We start from the raw sequence: 23,012 nt of genomic DNA, 5'->3' as shown, positions 1-23,012 counted from the left end.
TTGTTGACGAAACTACCACTAGTTTAAGTCTTGGATGCCTTTGCATTTTGCCGTAATAAGCTCTTTGTTCGTACAGGCAGCTTGTTTACGGCTCATAGGTATGGAGGAAAGGACTCTTAATGCTATTTACACAACAAGAGTGGATGCTCCCAGCTGGCATCTTGGAGTTTTGCAACAGAAAGGCTCAAGGCTTAAAGGAGAGCTTTTTCACTGTAGCGCTGTGTCATGCTAATGTCATGTTACTTAGTGAATGGCTTTAGTTTATAAGGGTATTGTCACCCAAAAAGCAGACATTAAAGAGTATGCAAAGAGACTTTGAGGAATCACATCTGGTTACAAATAACTTGTGCTTGTTAGTCTCAAACGTTAACTTTTAGATTCTTGAAACTTTTCAAACAAAAAAAGTCTTGGATTAGTTTAAAAGTATCACTTTGACTTCTGTGTTTTAACTGAGTAGAACGTGGTAGTTTTTACAGCATTCAGAGTTTCTGGCAATAGCAGATGGTGGGAGCAGTGAAAGGATGTTGGACCAATCAGTTCTAACAGTTTTATCCTCTCGAGTAAAGCTGAAGAGAAAACATCTGCCTGGTGACAGGAAGCAGCAGGCTTTATGTGAAGTGTGGTCATATTTTTGACAAAACAGTAGCAGAAGTGCTGCTTCTCTGCCATGCAGACTGCACCAAATGTAGGCCCAGCTCTGTGATAGGCACGTGAGCCAGTCCAGGATGCACCCCATGCTGTGATAGACCTCAGCAGGCTGTATGCTCAGACCTAGTTAGCCCGCAGTGAGAGGTGCTTCACTAAATCTGACGATTTGGAATGTCAGTTGCCTACTTTGATTATTTGTGTGGGCACGAGGAGTTTTACAGTGCCAAATATTTATTAAGAAGGAAAACTTGCTAATGCTTGTGTGCTACTTTACGTGAGTGGAAATAATGACACGTTTTATCCCCGATACCTGCCGAGCTCTATAATGAACCAATATGTGGGAGGGAGGAGTGGAGGAGGATAGAAATGGGGCGAAGGAATTTGGGGGGGGGTGGGGAACTCTGTAGCGGCTGGCTGTTGGTTTTTGCAGCGCATAGAAGCAACAAGCAAACCTCCCCCAGTCCTCTCTATCTCCACTACACACACACACACTTCAAGCATGCTCAGATCCACCTACCTCCATCCTCTCACTCACACTCACTCGCTTGTTACATTGGCCTCTAAGCTTCTCAGATTCCTAATTTTATCACACAAATAATGCTGAGTTCTTAGCAATAAGTTTCCCATACGCATTTTAATCTAGTTTTTTATACAGAGGGAAAGGGAAGCCCACAGGTAGCAGGTGGCTAATTCCCGTACCTTCAAACATCTGCCAGGACTGACTGGTTAGTTAGCCAGCTGAATGAGTTGCTGACTGAAAAGCTAACCACTGACTGACTGGTGTATGGGCAGGCTCTGTGGCCTGTTGGCTTGCTGTTTTCTGGCTGGCTGAATGGCAGCTGCTGCTGTTCAAACAGAGCTGCATCTGCTGGGTCCTTTGTTCTAACACACACACACACACACACACACACACACACACACACACACACACACTCAATGACTCCAAGTGTGTGTTGGAAAAGAAAGAAGTTCTTTGTTTAGTAAAAATGGAGGTGGGGGATGGTCTCTTGGGGGTGGGGTGATATAGAAAAGTTTGATTCAGTGGTTGCCTTTTTAAAAAAAATAATTTTTAACATCTTCGTGTTTTACCTCACCGGATAAACAAATCTTTACGAGTGAGGCCATCATACCATAGTTAATAAAGATGGCAGTTCAGTTCTGCATGCAGAAGAAAAGCATTTTCTAAGAATGGAAAAAGAATCAAAATAAATTGTGTTCTTGGCTTTTACTCCTGAATTCAAAAAGCTACCTTTGTAGAAAATGTCCCTACAAGAAATGTCTAACTTTATACGATACCAACCACGGAGGAGAAAAAATGGTTTTCATGCTCATCTGATTACCCGTTGCTGATCAATACATCTTAGATGCTAGCTTAAACTAAACTGTGTTGTCTCTTTGTACAGGTGATCAGCACCATCAGTACTCAGGTTTATGATATGATTATGTTGTTGCAAAAGTTACTGTAGTCTCAGGGGGTTGGGAAGCGTATCTGTAACCGGAAGGTCGCCGGTTCGATCCCTGGGCTCTCTGTCCTGGTCGTTGTGTCCTTGGGCAAGACACTTCACCCTACCGCCTACTGGTGTAGGCGATATGGCAGCCTCGCTTCTGTCAGTCTGCCCCAGGGCAGCTGTGGCTACAACCGTAGCTTGCCTCCACCAGTGTGTGAATGCGAGAGTGAATGAATAGTGGCATTGTAAAGCGCTTTGGGTGCCTTGAAAAAGCGCTATATAAATCCTTTTTTTTTTTTTTTTATATAGATATATATATATATATATATATATATATATATATATATATATATATATATATATATATATATATATATATATATATATATATATATATATATATATAAATCCAATCCATTATTATTATTATTAGTGTAACTAGCCTCTAAATCAGTTGCTTTTCCAGTGAGTCTCCACGTCCGTGTGTTGGACTGCAGCTGATGGCTGTACTCCTTGCTCTGCTCTCCACCCTCTGTGAGCTTGGTGTAGCTGAAAATGAACCAGCTCTCCACCTGTTGTAGGTTCTGCTTAGAGCTGCCCTGGAGCAGAGCAGAACAAGGGTTCGTTGACCAGCTGCAGCCTAATATAGTCTAGTTGGAGCAAACCAGATAAGATGCTCTCTAGGTGAGCTGCTGAAGGATGCTGGGGACTCTCACAGCTTTTTAGCAGTGACTAATCATTGGAAATAAGAGTGAGGAGGACTGAGTAATTGTGGATGAAGTCATTCGCTCATATTCATCAAAAAAATGATAAAACAACTTGCTGAATATAAAGTTAATATGAGAAACTGGTATATTATATTGTTACTGGCATATGGAGTCCTATACCTGTTAATAGTATCACACTACATGAGTAGATTAAGTTAGGTGGCTGTGGATTTACTATGTAAACACTTTATTAATACAGAACTATTGAAGACTAGTTCTGTATCAATTAACAAAGGCAGCATGTGACAGTTCATCGGGGGACTGTTAAAGTAAATTATTTTCATAGTGAAGCATCCAGGAGCTCTTTGCCCTTCTCTGAATACCTGCATTAATTCCACTGTTTCTTTTTCTCTTCCTGTCTCACCAGAAACCTTCATGAGGACCATGGTGGAAAGCTTCAAATTAGCAGCTATCTGATTAGCTTCTCACCGCACAACAAATCTCCCTCCATCCAGTCCCCGCCATCTGTGGGGCCTCCATCCAGTCATGGCGGACCCTGGGATGTTGAGCTTATTCGGGGACGACCCAGGGCTGTTCTCAGATGGGTTAGATGGTTTAGGAGACTGCTTTCCTCAGCAGTCGGTCCCAGGCCAGTCTGCTCCTCTTGCCCAGCAGACAAATTCCGCTCTGAACCATGAACACCAGGGAAGCAGGGGATACCACCAGGGGATGATGCATGGGAGTGGGCCTACCCCAGCACAGCCTAAATTGGGGCAAATGTACGACCATGGCCCGTATACAGGCTATGATCAAGCCGGCACCCCTGGAGGACGAATGATGGCTCAGAATGGCCCCAGCCAGGGTCCCCCAAATGTGAACACGGCTATGAATGGCATGACCTCCCACTACCACAGTAACCCAGCTAACGCTAGCAACCCCCACCATGGGTACCAGGGTGATACTGGAGGAGGAGGAGGAGGAGGTGGGGGAGTTTGGGGCCAGCAGCAGCAGACCAGACCAGCTTATCCACAGGCTCCAGCACAACCAGGGGCTACTCCCAACCAGATGGGAAGCTACCAAATGTCTCAAGGCAATTATGGTGGGATTCAAGGTCCACCCACATCTAATGCAGCCCGCATGAATCAACACTACCCTCCACAGAGCATGGCACCCCCTCCTGCTCAGGACACATCTCACTACTTGGGACATGTTGGAATCGGGGGTAACCAGATGAGACACCCTCAGCCTCAGGCACAATCCCAAGGCTATCCCAATATGGGACACACATCCCGATATCCACACTCCCCATCCAGACAGCCGCCGCACCCCCACCACCAACAAGGCATGGGAGGGTTTGGGGGTACTCAGTACTCTGGCTATCAGCCCCAGTATGGTGCCATAGGACCTGGGATGGGCCAGGCTCCTAATACTAATGTCAGTGCTAATGCCAGCCAGCCCATGGGATCAGGGCAGCTTGGCCAGAGGTTTAACCAGGGAACAGGCCCGGCAGCAGGGCAGCAGGGACAACGATACCCCCCTGGACCACCACACCAAGCCCATCAGACTCATTCTGCCCCGATGCAGCAGCAGGCAGGGCAGCAGAGCCAGCCTATGCACCCCCTAAACCACCCACAAAATATGTCCCAACCCCAAAACCAAGCCCAGTCCCATCTTGCCCCCCCAGCTCAGGGAACCTACTCCTCTCCTTCATCCATGTCCCCAATGCGGGTTTTGGGAGCCCCGACCCCTCCTCCCGCCCAACAGGGCAGACCTCCTAGCACAGGGCTAGCTGGGCCCCCAGAGGTTGCAGGATACACAGCAATGCATTCTCCACCCAGTGCTATGGCCCATCCACAGAGGACTCCACAAACCCCGCTGCCTGCCCCACACCCCCAACACCAGCAACCCCATAGCATGGCCCCCAGTGCGGGGCAGATGTATCCTGGTATGGGGCCACAGCGTGGTGCACAAATGGGACCAAACAGGCCTCAGCTCCAGCAGCAGCAGGGTAAGCAGTGTTCTGTTCACGGGCTTCACTTTGATCCTTTATTGGCGATCAAGATCAGTTTCTTCAATTTACAAAAGGACAGAACTAGAAACTAAAGCCATCTCCATCATGGTTGTATTGGCTAAATACTGAGTAAAGCTTAAACAGGCACATGATTTGATGCCATGATACTTGAAATGTGACTTTTGTTTAAGAGAAATGATCAATGTCCACATCTGTTTGGGGGGGGGCATCAAAGTGTTCAGATGAATTTCATTATCAAACACAGGGTAAAAAGGAATACTGCCTTGATTCCATCTAAATAGTTGACAAGGGTGACACGACGATAATGATTCTTTTTTTTGTTTGTTTGTTTTTTCCTTTTTTGTCCTGTCGCTTTATCCAGGGCACGAAGCCCCCGCAAGCCAGGGCGGAGACCAGCGTCTACTCCAGACCCAGCAGCAGGCCTCTCGAAGTGGGCAGCATATGCAGCCGGCACCCATGAGTTTTCAGGGACCGCCTGTTGGTCAACATGGAATCCCGGCTCCAAACCAGGGCCTTGGGCCACCCACTCAGAGCCCTCAGACGCAGCACACACACCTGCCCTCACACCCTCATCACTTGCAGAGCACGCCCCCTCCCCCCAACCAGGCCTCCCACCCGTGGGCACCTCCACCTTCTGCCTCCCACCCACTCTCCTCACCCCCTCTTACCCCACAGAAAGTGCCTCACATACAGGTGAGTCTCCGTCAAACAGACACTTTGATGTGGTAGCAAGGCTGAGTATGTGTGAGTGAGATCAAGACTATGTGCATTTGTTTTCATGTGTGGGTGTATTTTATGTGAATGTTTATTTTTCATGTGGGTGGGGGAATGTGTGTATTTGGAGTGTAAGGGAAGTGTGTATGTGTGTGCAGGAGTGTGTGTGTGTCTGTACATGACATTTGAGAACACAGCGGTGCATTGGGCACTGGCTCACTGGGGTTTTGTGTATGTTTGTTCATGGTTTTTTTTTTTTTTTTTTCCTTTTGTGTGTTCTGCTGCGGGCCTTGTGCACGGTGGTTGTGTTTCCGTGTGTGTGGTGGGGGGAGGGGGTATGGATTTTTGCAGCCGCTTATTTCCTGTGAGCTGCATATCCTGCGACACGCGTGCACACGCATGCACAGAGGCGCCACTAGCATAATTTCTCCTCCCCCTTGCTTCCACTATCCCCCTCCTCTGTAGAGGAAACCTCCCTTCCTGTCTCTCTCCTCCCAGTCTCCTCTCTTTCCGCTCTCCCTGTCTGTCTTACTATTTGTCCTCTCCTTTTCAGGGGTGCCATCATTAAGTTAATGTTGTGTAGCCGGATGTGCAGAGAGACAGTTTGGACAACAGGGAGACCGTGAGGATGGGGTGTGATTAAGTGATTTGGAGTGAGAGAAAAAAAACATTAAGAGGAAAGAAGTGAAAAACCGAAAGAAAATCTCAAGTGAAGGGAGGACAGGAATGGTGGGAAGACATTCTCAGTGGCGACCAGCACGTTTGTGGGTTTGAGTGCCGCCTGCCACCATTGCCGCCTGCGTCACGTGTCCTCGCCTTCCATTAGCTTGTTTTGTTGCTCAAAGCCCCCTTTCTCCACTGACCCATTCACACACAATAGCAGCCCTATGGACATACACACCCAAAGATCCAGTCCCCATTTTCTCTTCCACCCCCACGCCTCCCCACCTCCCCACTTCCAAGCCTACATCGCTGTGTTCAGTGGTTGACATTTCAGCCGTCACACTTAATTTATCCAGCACTCCTGACCTACATGCCAGGTTGACTGGTGAGCCTTGCTCCTCACTGGGGCATGCACTGCATGTGCCGTTCTGCCATTCTGGCTCTAGCTGCAGGCCCAGCAGCCCCCGTCATTACACACACACCAACGGTGCTCTGGAACGGAATAGTGAATGTGCCTTGAGAAATAGGATAGCCTAACTAGAGGAGTTAGAGTAGCGTGTGCATGTGGCCCGGGAAGCAAGGTTTCTGTGCGCCTCATGATGCACTTGTTAGAAAGAGCCCCACACACAGACACACACACCAAGCTGGTCAGTCAGTCATGATGACTGCATGTCTGGTACTCTAAGCTCCATCTGTTCACTAAGCATGGTTATTACACATGCACGCACACATGCACGCGTGCCTTCGTCAGCAGCTCAAGGTCAAAGCTCTGGCAGAGTGCTGGGGTGTGACCTTTATTCTACATCTCACGCACACTATGTTGTGTGCAGCACTCTAGTTGACATATAACGCGCCTGTCTTACCCCTCCCCCTGCTCTGCTATACATCTAGCTTACTGGGGTTCTGTAGCTTTGAGGAAATGCTGCTTTGATATGAAGACGCCGGGTGCTCGTTTTTTCGAAGTTCGGCGAATGAAAATATTCTGCAGCTGACTGCTTACTCAACACACGAGCACAGTTCATTTTTCATTGATTTTTCTCTTGGTAAAGTTGAAATTTATCCCATCTGAACTGTCTGTCTATAATAATAGATGGATGCTGGGATGGACACTTGTCTTCTGGATTCACTGGACACACAAAGTCAAACTAAGTGAAAATGATCAATGGAGATTGACAGCAGATAGTATGACTTTGTACTTGTTACATATATATATGTCTATACAAGTTATAGGCATATATACTTTATAACAACATAGACATGTTAGAGGTTAAGGAAAAAAGTGTTTTGTTCTAGTACCTCTTCGGGCAGTACAGTTATTCCTGATATCTCCTCATTGGTGCTTTGATTATGTTGTTGGATAGCACTGCCTTACATGACAGTCCAAAGTCTCCTAAAGCTGTTTATCTGTGTTATACTGGTGACTGAGAAGGCCACAGTATATGATTCACATCCTTTTTATACTCATAAAACCAGTGAGTCAGTGAGCCCTTGTGCTATAGGTGGGAACCGGTTCCACCAGGATAGAAATTTGTTTGTATTGAATCTTCTCTCTAAAAAGAACATGTTCCCCATCTTACACATAAAGTGTCAACAAAAGCAAGCAACGTTTATGTTATTAGAATAATATAACAAAGTGGTGTGCAGTATTTATCCCCTCAGCATATGGCTCACTTGACCTTTGCTTAAGTTGTCAAACTCAGGACTATGTTTTAAGTGTAAGCATCCAGGTTTTCTTGCATTATATTTTAAACTGAAATTTCCAGATCACCAGTGTTCATATCTGTGAAAGAAATGCACCATTTTTCTTTTTTAAGGAATTTCTGGTGTTAAAAATTCCTTAAACCTCCTAAAACCCAAACTCTTCCACGGCATGCATTTTTAATTTCTTTGATATTTGGGCTGATTGGGACCTGATGAATGTAAAAACAAAGAATTACTAATTTATTTTTTATTTTTTTTACCTAATTTTTGTTTCTGAGAAAAATGAGAGCCACTTATGAGGATAGTCGTTTAAAATTTCGATAGAACAGTAGCAGTATAATGTCCTCGTAAGTGGATATCAGGCCCTTGTAGAGCAAAATTGAGTATTTTGGTCTAAATAACCCAAAATGTGATATCCACATATGTGGACGCCAGGTCCTAGGAGGTTAAGAAGCATGTGTCCTTTTAGAGGCATTGACACCATCTTAGCCACAGTCACCTTGTCCCAAAAGGTGACAATTCAGGCTGAGAGTTGCTAACATTTGCAAATTTTTACATTATAGTCTAGTGCAGGGGTGGGCAATCTCAGTCCACGAGGGCCGGTGTCCCTGCAGGTTTTAGATCTCACCTTGGGGTCAACACACCTGAATCACATGATTAGTTCGTTACCAGGCCTCTGGAGAACTTCAGGACATGTTGAGGAGCTAATTTAGCCATTTAAATCGGCTGTGTTGGTTCGAGGACACATCTAAAACCTGCAGGGACACCAGTCCTCGTGGACTGAGATTGCCCACCCCTGGTCTAGTGACTGCCATTGATCTAACCAATTAGATATGATTAGGGCTGGGCTATATGGCCTAAAATCCATATTGTGGTATAATTTGAAACATGCTCCGGTGCGCCTTATGTATGAATTCTGGTTGTGCTTACTGACCTTGAACCGATTTTATGTGGTGCACGGCGCTCAAAAATCTGTCAAAATGTTTTAGTATGACTTTGGTAAGCTACGAAGCCGCACCGCTTGATGGATTGTTGGAGCATTACGGCTACTGTAGTCAGGAGCCTCGCGGAGTAATCTGGGTGCAAAACTCCGTCTGCTTCAGGTCCTAAAGTGAAACGATCACTGTGGCATCACTGAGAGTTAAAAACTGCCTAAATTCGTTCATCTTTAATAAAATGATCAGTGTTGCTGCTTTACCAGGTTTAACAATTAAGTTTAACATCCAGACATCCATGAAAACAGAATTTATTAAATTTAACCGAGTTAATAGTTAGCAGGAAGTTAGCTCGCTAGTTTCCACCTGAACATGACATACCATGTTCTGACCAGTGTTGGTCAAGTTACTTGAAAAAAGTAATCAGTAACTAATTACTGATTACGTTCCCAAAAAAGTAATCCCGTTACTTTACTGATTACTTATTTTCAAAAGTAATTAATTACTTAGTTACTTTTAAAAACACGATTTACAACCTGAATAGGTGATAAAGCGATAGATCTTTCAACCCAATTCTACTTTTTCTGCATAATCCATCATACAAAATGTAATCAAATGGAAAAGTCTCTTTTTTTTTTTTTAAACTTGTTTTATCAGTTTTAATCTTTTAACTTTATGCGTCAAGCAAAAATTTAATTATATGCAACATTCTCTGACTTGAAGAAATTAGTTTAACATTTAAACCTATTTTCTGCACATTCCAGCACATAAAATAAAATATTTTTTGTGTTTACACTCAGTCTTTCAAATAGATGCAAGTAAAACACAGCAGAAAGTAAATAAAATCAAAGACTAGCAGTCCTGTTGCTCTATTTTCACCTGTAAAGCAGGAGTGGGGTAGGTGGAGGTGTGCTCTAGTGCAGGTGTGGCGCAGCGGTCAGTGGAAGAATCCGCGAGTTTCTCTGTGAATTTCCCATTACGTCGTTGCGCACTCGGAGCTTGTTTAGGGGGTTTTTTTTGGGGGGGGGGGGGTTTCGGAGTAAAAATAAGTTTTCTTCCCACACACAACGGACACTAATGTTTTTGTCACTTTTTATGGAATCAAACTCAAAGTAAGGTCAGTACTTCCACGCTTTAAACGCTGCATGCTCATATATGATCCATTGTTGATCTGCAGACAGCTGTTGTCACGAACGTCGCACTCGCTTACGTCACTGTCGTGAGACATTCTCGCAAAAAAATCACGGTTTTAGTAACGCAGTAACGCAGCGTTCCTACGGGAAAGTAACGGTAATCTAATTACCGTTTTTGCAATAGTAATCCCTTACTTTACTCGTTACTTGAAAAAAGTAATCAGATTACAGTAACGCGTTACTGCCCATCTCTGGTTCTGACTGAGAGATTTCTGAAAAATTCAAACGTACAGCTCTGCTATCACTTCCAACATGAATGAAGACCGAAAATAAAGAGCAGTGACTTTTGTAGGGTTACTGAAGTTGGACTAGCTGGTATATAATGATGTGCTACGTAATCGCTAGCGACACAGCTATGTTAGCATAAGCTGAAGGATGAACGCTAACTTTTTTCCACTTGATAAAAGTTAACGTGAGGGTTCCCGATGGTTAGGGACAAATGCAATCGCATGGCAGGATGCTGTAAAAGGACCAAACTTCAGTCAGGAGAATAACTGAGATAATCCATCCATAATACGAGGTTAGTCATTAATATACTGCAACAACATGGGAATAGAGCAGCTGCCAGAGAATTCAACATTAGTCAGTGGTACGGAAGTAGAGGAAGCGCAGTTTTCGGCTTTCCTCATATTCCAGAACATGCTTTTCTCTTCACTATTACTGTCGCCCGACATAATTTGCAGATGATATTGCTTGCAGCTGCTGCAATGCTTTCGACCAAAACGGGCGCAGCTTGATGACACCATCAACATGCGCTATCGCGGTGGAGCGGTATAGTCTAAATCTCTACCATTGGCCAAATTCATATTGTTTCTACCATATACCGTTTATACCGCCCAATCCTAGATATGATATAGAGATATAGATACAGATATAATTAGAATGTGAATCCTTTCTCCCCTTTTTAACCAGTTGGGCCGATTCTCTTGAGTTAATCAGGTGAATCTGGGATTTGTTCAGAAATTTACATTTTAATAAAGATTCTCAGATTCTAAAAAGTTAACCTCATACCCAGTACATTAAGCTTACGCAACCATTTCTGTGTGAGAACTAACTGATCAAAGCTTGTGCTTCAATGTTGCTCTAATAATTATCAGAATATAATCACTGTGATTAAATTTTGATCTTGTAATTTCTGTTTTATACCATAGTCACAAAACGTGACAAATGTTGGACACTGTTCAGTTTTCTTCTGATATTTTGACTTATTACTGACGAGTTGTCAATGAGGTCAATTAGAACAAAGTTGGCTTAATGGAGAATGAGCTTAAACTGTTTTAGATGGAGGATAAATGGAGGGGCTGCACCACATCCCAGGATATTATAACCGATTTTCCAGGATTCTTTCAGTTGTTAATCAAATGTGTAGTCTGCCACAGTGTGATAAAGATTTTGAACTGTGAATCAAGAAGTGCAGCTTTAGTGGAGTCAAACAATAAAAACATGGAGCAAGATGTGAGCGTAATAGGTGTATATTAAGTGCTTCTGCCTGGTTGATTTAACCATGGCACTATTCTCTCCTCTCACTCACCTTCATCCTCACACTCTCCCCTCCTGTCCTCCCCTCTGTTCGCTGAGAGCTGACACTTGACGCTCTTCACCTACTGAATCTGTTACATTAGCCATGCAGCTCTTCTGTTGGTGGTCTTTTAAGGATTTTTCCCCCCTTTTATGAAATCCAATTATTGGGTATGATATTACAATCTGTTTTGGAAGTGAATGGAGATCATGTCTCAGAAAAGAACAATAAAACGTTCCATTGTTGATGGAAACACTGGATTTAAACCAGTACCTGTGGAAATGGCAGATGAATTCACCCTGCAGAACGCCAAACCTGACGCAGCACTCGAACATGTGTGTTTGTGTACACACTGTGTGTGTCTCCATTGTCATTCCTGTGATTGATTATCTAGGAAGCTTGGCAGGAGGACAGATTTATCTCTTGGCACCACATCCCCCCTCGCCATCTCTCCCTCTTTCTCTCGATCCCTCACTCCCCTCCTGTTTGTGTGCCTAAAAGGCTCAGTTTACGTGTGTGTCAGCAGGTGTTTGTGTGCATGTGTGTAGAGGTTTGTGTGATGTGACCTTGCAGTAGTTAGGTGTGTGTGTGTGTGTGTGTGTGTGTGTGTGTGTGTGTGTGTGTGTGTGTGTGTGTGTGTCCGCACACACATATTTGCATTCTCCTGATGGAAGTGGACTTGCAGTGATAGCAAGCGCTTCCTCCTCCAAGTGAACAAGCTGTGTGTGTGCGCTGCTGAGGCATTTTGCTGTAAACTTGCTGATGCTCATACACTTCATTGAAACACACACAACTGCACACATGTGTTACACATGCACGCACAAACACACACTCTCAAAGGCTTGGTCTCTTGCTCTCATATGACACACACACACACACGCTCCCTCGCTGCGCCTTTTTGAAGTATGGAGATAATTTATTCGTGTCATGATGCCTGATTTCCCATCTGCTACTGGGACCCTGAGCAGCTGGAGGGAGAGAAAGGGGGGAGGGATGGAAGAGAGAGGGAGAAAGAGGAGAGGCAGTTGGAAAGGCTCCCAACAGCTGGTAACCAGTTTCCTGTCACAGAAAGCTTACTTGGGAGCAAAGAAGAGGTGGTGGTGGTGGTGGAGGGGAGAAGGAGCAAGGAGATGGGATTTAGTCTGCTGGAGACAGGAGGAAAGATGAAGTGTCAGCCAGTTTGTTTACTAAGGTTAGGCTGCTGGAGTCGAGGCAGGAGGGGGCGGAAGCTGCAGCAACAGGGAGTTGGAGGGAGGAGGTGGCAGCCGTGTTCATGGATGGATGATTGAGTCCCTTCTCCCCCTCTGCTCTGGTCTGCCATTACTGACAGATTCATACCCCACCCTGCAGAATTTATATCAGTATTGATTGACAGGTGAACCAGCAGTGAAGCCAGTCCGCATTTGAGATTATTCGTTTTAGAGTTTAAATGATTAGTAGATTTATAATCAGTAATCCAAAAATAATAAATTGGTTGTTTTGTTTTTTTTTGGTTTTTTTTTTTTTTCCTCGCCTGTCCCATTTGGTTCTTTAGCCATCAGAATTGTTGTCTGAAGACCAACAAGGATACCCAATGGATTTACTTTGCCAAATGGATCATCGTGGCATTGCCGTATTGGTCCATTTGGTCGATCTTTGTTTTTATTATTTATTATATTTTATTTCCAGATGTTACAGACGGGACAGACATGAGTGAGAGATAGGAAAGGGAGAAAGAAAGAGGAAGGAAAGGAAAAACAGAAGGGGAGAGGGACAGTGAGAAAGGGGGGGAGAAAAATAAAAATCTTCTGGATCACCTGTTGAGAGAAGAATAGAAAACAAGCAAAAAAAGACAAAAAAAAAGAAACAAAGCAACATACTAAACACAACACCATCGCATTAATCTAGCTAAGTGTAAACAGCAGTAAATACTAAATATTCAATGTTGTTGTGCAGCACGCAGGACAGATGTGCTTCGAAGTAGCAGCCAAGAAAGGTGTAATTTGGGTCTACGAGCAGTGAACACCCGTGTGCATACCTGTGTGGATCAGCGCGCTTGTATTCCAAAGGTTTCTCCATGTAACGATCTGCTAGGGAGTGTGGGGGGGCCACAGCCCCGTCCTCCAGGGTGTGAAGCAGGTATGGAGGAGATCAAAACTCCAGACATCCAGGGAGGGGCAGGTAACCCCTCCCTGGGGCCAGCTCCCCCGCTGACCCCAGTAGGCACTCCCACACTCCGCGACCCGCCAGGGAAAGGGGGCCCAGGCCCATCCAGACCGGATGGGTTAATTAAACTGATAAGGTTGATTAACCACCGAGGTCATTTTAAACAAAAAACAAAAATTCTTTCATTTGAGAATTTACAATTTTATATTTGTCTGCAGGCAGAACACGATCATATGGTAGAGTAATCAGTGTTTGAGCCCCAGTTTTTTTGTTTTTGTTTTTCTGCTTCTGTGGTATATTTATGCTGTAGTTAGATTTTAACTCTGAAACTCTGCACTGATGTGGTACACCTTTTTGTTATTGGCCTGTTCAGGTACTCCTGTGTATTTCTGGGTACTTTTTTGCCACAGTTTTTGAATGAATCAGTGAGAAAATAATAATCATAGCCTCAATAAAAGATCCCTCACATGTCAGCAAATTGAGATTGTTGGAATAAATGGTAAATTGTTATATAGCGCTTTTCTTCTCTCCTGGAGCATTCGAAGCGCTTTATTGCCTCATTCACACAAACACTTTGTTCTATTAAGTGCTTCCTATCTGTCAATCACAGACATTCTTACTCCGATGGATGTATTGGAGAGCAACTTGGAGTTGGTATCTTGACAATAATGTTTGGCATGCAGACTGGAGCAGCCAGGGATTGAACCACCAACCTTCCTAATCAGTAGATGAACTGCTCTACTTCCTGAGAGCATCCCAATATATGTAAATATATTTGAGGGAATGACCAGAGGTAGGGAGAGCAAGCGTAAGACCTCAGCAGAGAACAGGCATCAATAATAACTGATAAGACACTAAACTAGATGCAGCATGAAAGCGGAAGACTGGGTGGAGGTGGACTGTAAAGCTGCTTGTAGATGCACAGAAAATGGGGCCCTGCTAAGGCAACATGAATGGCGCACACTATATAACATTGCATACATCTTGTTTGCATTGAGATCAGCTGATCTCCTGGCAGCGGCTTTGCACCATTCCTGGACTGTCTACATTAATGCTATGTTCAGTTTCTCTGTAATTTGTTATAGTAAATGTATGTATTATTCTCTCAGTGCCTCTAATTTTCAATTGACGAGTAACTTGCATGTCTTTCTCCTTCCTGTTAGCATTCCCCCACGGACCCGTCAGGTGACGTTTTGATGGCGGTTCCTGACAGGCCAACAGTTGGTGCCGGTGCCCCCGGTCAGCCTATCAGCACAGAGAAGCCCAACGACCAGGAGACCAAGCCAAAAAAGAAGAAGAAGAAGAAGGCAAAAGTAGTGGATGGAGAGGAAGAAGGTACAGGGAAGAAAGCGGGAGAAGGACGCGAGGAAGACGTAAAGTCTGAATTTCCAGGAACAGGAAGTGATGGTGGTGAACACATTACTGGCACAGAACTTTTAGAGGGAAGTTCACCACCGGTGGAAGAGAAGAAAAAACGGAAAAAGAAACCAAAGGAGAAGACTGAGGGCAAAGAGCCCAAGACCCCGAAGACGCCCAAAACACCCAAGACCCCCAAAGAGCCCAAGGAGAAGAAGGCCAAGAGCTCCACACCCAAGCCCAAGACTCCCAAAAAAACCAGGTAGGACTAATGCACTATTACGGTCACTGTGTGTGTCATAGTTGGTGTTGAGTGGGACGTCACTGTAGTAAACCAGATTAAAGTGTCAGGTAACAGGTGAAAGGGCTTATTTCTCATCAGCTGTAAAGAGCTCATGTCCAGAGCGTCCCAACGGTGCATTTGGCACCATTAACCACTAAGTGGAACTGTGAAGATTTCAGTTCCACATGAAAACAGAAGCGGATCAATTTGAGGAGGGTAGCTCGGGCAGTCTCGGGTCATGTGGGTAACATTTCAAGTGCTGAAGTTCAGCATGCTGGAGATAGCTCGATTTTAATGTCAAATGCTGAAGCTGTCTTGAGTGTAGATGCAATGCACAAAAATAGTATGTGCAGATACAGACAGACATCTCTAGGCCCATCATGGGCAAGCACGGGGAACCAAAAGGGTCACAACTCCTGAGCAGTGAGCCGCTGCACCCTGTGTACAAGTGTGAGTTAGTGATCAAAGGCCTGCTAATGGGCACATCTGAGGATCAGTTGCATTTACCGCTAATATTAAAACAGAGTCAGGCTTCGTTTTTAAAGAAAGAGAAGAGCCAAGAACTCGTTTTTGGTTTTTAGTCAAAAGTCTCTGAAGAACAACACGAATAACATTTTTGTTAATGTTATTAATAAAAATTAAACTGCCACCGTTTTTAGTATTACACATTTAATTCTGGAGGAAGAGTGAGGGCCTGTTTAAACTTCCTGTACAAGGTTATAGATGAGTAACTTCCAGCACCTATCAGCGATTGCCGATATCACCTTCAGTTCACTTTGTTTACTCTGTAGTCTTATCCCTGCCTTTTCACACCCTTCCTCTCTCATTTATCACATCCCCTTTTTCACTTTCCCTAAGAAATACACGTTTAAACAGCTGTTTTTCTGAATCGGTGGCTACTCTTTCCCTTGGTTTCTTCCAGTCAGTCAGAGAGCCTTCCTGGGCAAGAAGAGCTCAGGGTGTTTGCGTATGAGAGTATCAGCAGCGGTTTCATTGTGAAGGTGGAAACTCGATCGGTCTGAGGAATGTGTCAGGATGGCCCCCCATTTCTCTCTCCTTCTTCCGTAGTCCGTGGCCCATCTCTCTTTCCTCTTGGAGTCTTTTATCCCAAGGAAGAGGGAGGGCCAAAGCAGCAAGTGGGGTCAACACTGGGGGAGGTGTGTGTGCATGCACCGGCCACTGGAAAAGAGTTTGGGCGTGTGGAAAGAGGGGGGAGGCAGCTGGAGCGAGTGTGTGTGTAATGTGGGGGTGGTGGGCTGTGTGTGTGTGTGTGTGTGTGTGTGTGTGTGTGGGGGCGAATGCATGTGTTGGGGGAGGGGCCATTGCTAATCTTTGTGGCAGAAAATTGCGTCTAATGGTAATGAAGGCCATGCTGCTGACCAATCCACACCCTGAGCTCAACACTGTGTGAGTGTGAGGGCAGTGGGAAATGTGGGGGTGAGGAGTCCATTCTCAACTCTCTCTCTGTGTGTGTGTGTGTGTGTGTGTGTGTGTGTGTGTGTGTGTGTGTTGGTAAACTAGCTCTTATCTGTTGTCAGGCTTTCCTCCATCTTGAGTGGCGGCCTGGAGCTCCCAGGTTAATTTAGCATAATAATGGCTGCCGGCCATTCACTGCTGCTCTAAAATGGTGGACCTCTGCAATCACCCAACTATCTTCTGTTTTATTCTTTCTTCTCGTTTCCCTTCTCCTCCCTCCAGTCCCACCCCTTCCTGACAAAGAGGAGTGTATCCTTTCATCTTTTCCTCTTCACTGCCCTCCCCTTGTTCCCCCTTCCTTTGTCTTTCTAATTTAAGCCGAGGACTGAGGAGTGAAGTTTTGAGCACATGAGCAAGGCAACAGTAAATCTCCATATTTTGAGAAGAAGTTTGTCATTGCTTTCATTAAGTTGAGCTCTTCACAAGTCATGGTTTCTTGCAAACCATGACTTGTGAACATGGTTTTTGCAACTCAAAGTGTCTATTAGAAAATTTGTATTATGAGTTCCTGAAAGAAATGGGTCTTGCTGACTAGATGCTGGTCCTGTAGGTGCTTTTCCGAAAGCAAGCACTTCTTCCTTTGGTCTGAAAAGAATGATACCTTCATTTGCATGTTACCTTTATGCAGTTATTACCCAACTCCTACTGCATTTCTTATCAGTGAAATACATCTTGTACATGTATTTTTTCCGGTGCTTGTATATGTCGTCCTTCTGCTGCGTCTAAGGCTATACGAGAAGACTTGTGGGCGCATGCTGCCCCCTTCAGTTATCAAAGACTGGCTGATACAGCGGTATGAGGCAGCGTATTTAAAAAAGAAAAAGTAAAAATAGTACCTTTTGTTTTACGGATTGAAAGGTATTGTAAGCATTAGTTCTGGTGACATCCCTAGAATCCTTCAAATATAATTTTGCGCCACCTGAGTGGTAAGCTAAGGTTAGCCAGCTCGCTGCCAGCTGTGGATAAAATCATATCTACAATTATCTAATCACCTGGGGCTTGCTGGCTTGCTGTCAGTTGTTTTGAAATTAAAAAAAGTTAATGCTATGAGTTAACTGTCACTAGTTACCCACAGCAAAATGTAACTAGCCATCTGGGGTGGGTGAGTGGGCCGTCAGTGGATTGATCCTCATCAGTCAGATTGAACTGAGTGTGAGTGGATTTGAAGAATGAGACTTGTACAAGAAAGAGCTTTGAGTGCTTAAATTGAGTGGAAAAGCAATATATACCACTCCATTTACCATTCACCTAACCATATCTTGTCTGCTAAAGTTATCTCCAGCAAAACTGCCTGCCTGTTTATTTCAACAGACGTATTATAATTTTTAACAATCAGTAAATTATTTAATGATGAGGAGCAAAGATGTGTAACAAGGCTTTCTGTAGTAGTTATTGGATCAGCCAGCTGGCTGTAATGTAAGTATATAGCTTGTATTGATTGTCACTGAGGAGTTTTACACTGGTCTCTCACTTGTTGTATCACAGTTGTATCTATATGACAAGTAGATACAACTGTGCAACATACCATTAATTTTAATGGTATGTTTTTAATTGCAATCTAATCTTAAGGCTTTTATAAATTTGAGCTTTCATTTTTTTTTGTGTGTTGTCTTTTTCAAGGGGCTGGAATTCCTTTCTAAACCTGATGAAATGTACCCATTAGTGCTAAACTTTTTGATCTAAAGCCAACTTTGACAAGGCTCTGCAAGGCCACTAGCACATATGTTCCGTTACATTTTGGGGGGATTTATGTGAGATTTCCACCAGTGGGTAGAGAAATAATCTTCAAAGCTCAAGGGTTTTTCTTGTGGCCCATACCATACTACAGTATGTTTTCTCTCTGCTGTGTGTATTTGCATCTCCTTACGAACAAATAAACCACCACAGGAGCAGACTGAAGTCTTTGCTTAATCAGTGTAACCAAGATGTTCCGCTGTGCTGTTTAACCCTTTGAACACAAGTGGTTTTCATTTGGTTCTTGCTCTTTTATTTACAGGTTTGTGGCATTGTCACAAGCTGTGCCTATACGTTAGGCTCATGATGCTTGCCAGCATCTTACATTGATGGATAGATACTCGGTTGTAAGCTAAATTGAGTTTAGTTAGGCAAGTTTTATCCTGTATTAGATGATTGCAGTACCTGTTGACACAAGTTTTTTTTTTTTTTTTTTTTTGCTGGATATCTTGATGGTTATTCAGTTTTTAACACCGGAGAGCATGAATAAGTTCCTCCAATTGCAGCTGTTTTGCTTGAAAAGGTTAAAAATTTGCCCCACAAATTTGTGCAGGCCAACTGGATCCTAATGAGCAGACAAAATAAATGAAAATTGAAGATTGTCTCAGCTGTTCAGGACGGTCTGAGTGTGTGCTTATGTGAGCGAAGCCGGGAGAATCAGGTGGTTTACTCGTCCAGTCAGCTCACTCCTCTCCTTTGACCTTGCCTTGTCTCTCCATCCTCTTTTTCCCTTGCTCGCATGCGCTCCCTCTCTGAGGAAGTACATCTATAAATAACACAGCTCTCAGCGCCACACCCTTCCCTCGATGTGTGTGCATATATGCGTGTACGTGTGCATGCACAAGGGTGATTTGTTTGCTGTACACACAAAGAAGGCAGACATGCATGCAGACACCTTGTGTGCAAATACAGCACTTCTGAACACACACAGAAGCGTATGTGCATTGCCTTCTGGACTTTTTGTGTGGATCTGTGTATGGGGGTTCAGTGGTATGACTCATCACAGCAGCAGGTGTCTGTTCCACTCCGCCCTTCTTCTTCGGTTTCGTTTTGTATCCCAATATTTTACTCCACTGCTCGGCTTCCTGTCTTTCCTTTATCCCGGTCTGAAAGGAGCATATTAGCTCCTCACTGACACACACACAGCAGGTTACTTCAGTGAAGGTGTGCATAAGTAAATTACCACATTATTTACAAAAACAAAACCCTAACAGTGTTTTACGTTACTTTTATTAAGTAAACCTAAAATAATGGACGACATTGCAGTCTATTAATGTAATCTTCAGGTGACTACAATTTGTGCAGTGTTGTAAGCATAGATAGGGCTGATGAACTTGGTTAGGCCAAGTTTGAATGTGAACTCTTCAGTGATAATCTGTTGTGAATCATGCCCAAAACAAGGGTGGTTGTTGCCATTTGTTCCCATGTTTTGTCTCCATTGGCCCATGGTAACGGCACATCATACAAACAAGTCTGCCGCCACAACTACTTCTTTGTTGCAATCCCAAACAATTTGTTTTATATTGTATTTTCCTTCTTTGTTTTTTTTTTTTTTGTTTGTTTCTTTTTGTTTTCAGCAAATTAACAGTGTAATTTCATGCTTCATTCTTATCGGCTAGCCAGTAGACACAGCTCATAGCAGCAGTCCCATTGTGAGATTTGTGGCACTGTTGGTCTTATCACAGGCTGTCGTTGGTGGAGCCCTGACCAAATACATCACCACAGTTCTTTCATGTTGGTTTTATTTGCTTTGGGGGGGGGGGGAAGCATACATTTTGTATAAAATATATTCCACATTATGGGGACAACAAAACCATTGTGGGTGCCTGAAATGGAAATTTAAAAAATGAGGAAAGTGGTAAATGAAAACAGAATTGATATTGTTGGCTTAAAAATTACTCAAATAACTCAAAAAAACAAACAAACCCCTAGATAAAATATTGGAAGTGCCTGAAGTTCTAGTCTTTGTTACTTCCAGACGGATGTGAGGCTTTCCGATTCATATTTGACTTGTAATGTCTCTTCTGAATATCCTGAACGTTTCCCCTGATGAATGGCCTCCATATTGTAATAATTGAAGATACTAACTTTCATAACTAATAAAACACATTTCAAACAAAATGAACTAAAAACCACTTTTGCAACTAACTGCGCTAATACCGAAGTGAAAACAAAAACTAAAAAAACAAATACAAAACTATTAATAACTGCCCTCGGTTTCAGTGTCAGATCTAATTATTGCTCACTTGAGGCTTCAAAATGCCAAAGCCTAGATTACACTCTGTTGTGGAAATGGACGGCTGGAGGCCTGATGGCCATGTATTCCTTCCTGTTATACTTTGTTTTGGATTTTTGTTTTTTGTTTTTTTGGAGTCTGCGTACTTGGTGCGTTGCAACGTCCTCTTGCTAACCAGTGAATGACGTAACCGTAGCTGCGTGAATCTTTTATGTTAGGTTTATGCTGTAATAGGTGGCTTAGGTCAAGTTCCTTAAAGAGATGAGTTGATAACAGAGTGTCTTGTTTGCAGCCAGCGGGAGCAGGCAGGGATATAGAAGCAAGAAAAGAATCTACACTATCTTACAAGATTTGTTTGACTCATTTATTCCTTTTTAGGAACTTGATGGGTTTTGTTCATGTAAACACAGTTGTAGCGATGTCATAATGCATTCAAGTATATGCTTGCACCACAGGCATACTGGAATAGTAGAGTACACTATATTCTAAAGTCACATTTTCAGGTAAACATTTGTTTCAAGCAAAAGTTGCTTTAGCCCTTTTATAAAGTAAATGTTGATATATATTCTTTGCTAATTAAACTGGACAGAAAATCAGATCTTTAGAAGAGTGTTGAAACGATGAAAGACGATGGATTGAGCATGAAAAGCTGCAGAGAGGTGAGGGTGCGATTAAGAAGTGGGGCCGTGACGAAGCTAGGAGGAAGAGAGAGAAGGCAGCCAAGTGGAGAAGTGTGTTTGTGTGCGTGCTTGTGTGTGTGGCCAGATGGCTCCAGCGTGTGGCGACCAGCCAGAGGAACAGGTGCAGGTCACATGACCAGCCGTTACCACGGAGATGGTGATTGCTCTTGGCGTGAGGATGAAAGGAGAAGGGCCCCAGGGACAGAGAGGGGTTGAGAGATGTAGAGGGAGGGTGAGTGAGCGAGCAGGAGGGAAGGAGGGAGAGAGGCACCAAGCAGGAAAGGGGACGAGCGACACAGGCACAGAGCAGAGAAAGGAGATCGGCCATACACTACAGGCAGCAACACAAATGGTTATGTTCTGTTTCATAGTAGGTTAGTTAGTGGAACAAATTGCTGTTGCCTGATGGCCTGACATAACTTTTACTCTGAAATAAATCAACATGTTGTAAAGTGGAGTGTAAAGCTTGGTTTAGATAGTCAGTTTGATTGTGGATCCAGTTCCATGTTTGCAAATTAGCTGGATTTGCTAATCCCCGCTGCCAGCTAATCACTTATGAAACCTTTTAACAGTACTTTTTTTGTCTTTTATCAACATGCAGTGTCCTTAGCCTTCAAATTTTTGCCAGCATTGACTTTTTATTTAAAATCATGGATTCCATCTGTAGCCAGTTATTTCAAAAGTAACTTTTATGTAACAACATATTTTAAAAAAAACAACTATCCACTGCAAAGTTCTCTTTGCAGGCAGGTGTCAGCCACTTTGTCATAGAATACCATTGTACATTTCCATTGCTGCAGATTGTAACTTGTTGGTCAAGTCTTCCAGTAACTGTTAATTGAAGCTTTATGCAGTATTTCTGATTGTTTGCTCTATATAAGCCATGTAGTGTCTCAAAGGTGAGGTCTCAAGTGGAGTGATGAAAGCAATCTAAGAAGATAACGTTGTTCACTCTGTGTTTATCGTGAAAAGTATAAAATTATGCACCTACCAAGAATCAGGTGATCCTGATCCTGTTTGAAACAAGTATGAATGATACCTCCTAGGTTTCTAGCAAATAAAGTTGCTGTAGTTTTGTTTGTTTGTTTTTTCGGACTGTTTCAAAACCCACAAATATTCAACCCTAAGTCAGTCGTGGGACCATTTTCCTTCCAAAGTACTACTGAAGACCTAAATTATTGCTTGCAATTTTCATGCAAAAATAAATGGCACACTCTTGCTGCCTACAAATTAGTTTTTTTTGTAATATATGATGGATTCAGATGAAACTAGGTTTTCTCACAACTGATAAAATCCCAAAATGCAGAATGATGCAGAAGCCTGGCGAGCGGCAAAAAGTTGAAAATACTTTGACCCTGTGCTCAAAGTATTGTTAGATCATGTTGGAGTTACACTACCAAACTTATGTGTGTGTTGTGTTACAGACATTTGTTCATAGTTTCAGATGCCCAAACAGTATTTCAACTTTGAGTGTTGTCTCACTTTTAGACTTTTCTCCCATTCAATAAACTAGTAAAGTAGTTGCCAGGAAAACACCATCAC

General features: G+C 43.5%; 1 protein-coding gene across 3 annotated transcripts in view; it reads left to right on the top strand.

Moving 5' to 3' along the window:
- The window catches only part of chd7 (chromodomain helicase DNA binding protein 7), a 72,411-nt gene that overhangs the window by 14,528 nt on the left and 34,871 nt on the right, over positions 1-23,012 (top strand). For all 3 annotated transcript variants that reach the window (XM_085255929.1, XM_085255927.1, XM_085255928.1), the window contains exons 2-4: positions 3,231-4,811; positions 5,197-5,528; positions 14,869-15,323. In XM_085255929.1, coding sequence (XP_085112055.1) covers positions 3,350-4,811; positions 5,197-5,528; positions 14,869-15,323 — 2,249 coding nt within the window. In that variant the 5' untranslated portion in view covers positions 3,231-3,349. The remainder of the gene's footprint in view (positions 1-3,230; positions 4,812-5,196; positions 5,529-14,868; positions 15,324-23,012) is intronic.

The sequence above is a fragment of the Mchenga conophoros genome, linkage group LG18, assembly GCF_057382185.1.
Source record: "Mchenga conophoros isolate Kocher_MC1m ecotype Shallow Benthic linkage group LG18, M_conophoros_male_GT1.1, whole genome shotgun sequence".
In the NCBI taxonomy this organism is placed as follows: domain Eukaryota; kingdom Metazoa; phylum Chordata; class Actinopteri; order Cichliformes; family Cichlidae; genus Mchenga; species Mchenga conophoros.
This window is presented reverse-complemented; position numbering and strand designations above follow the sequence as displayed.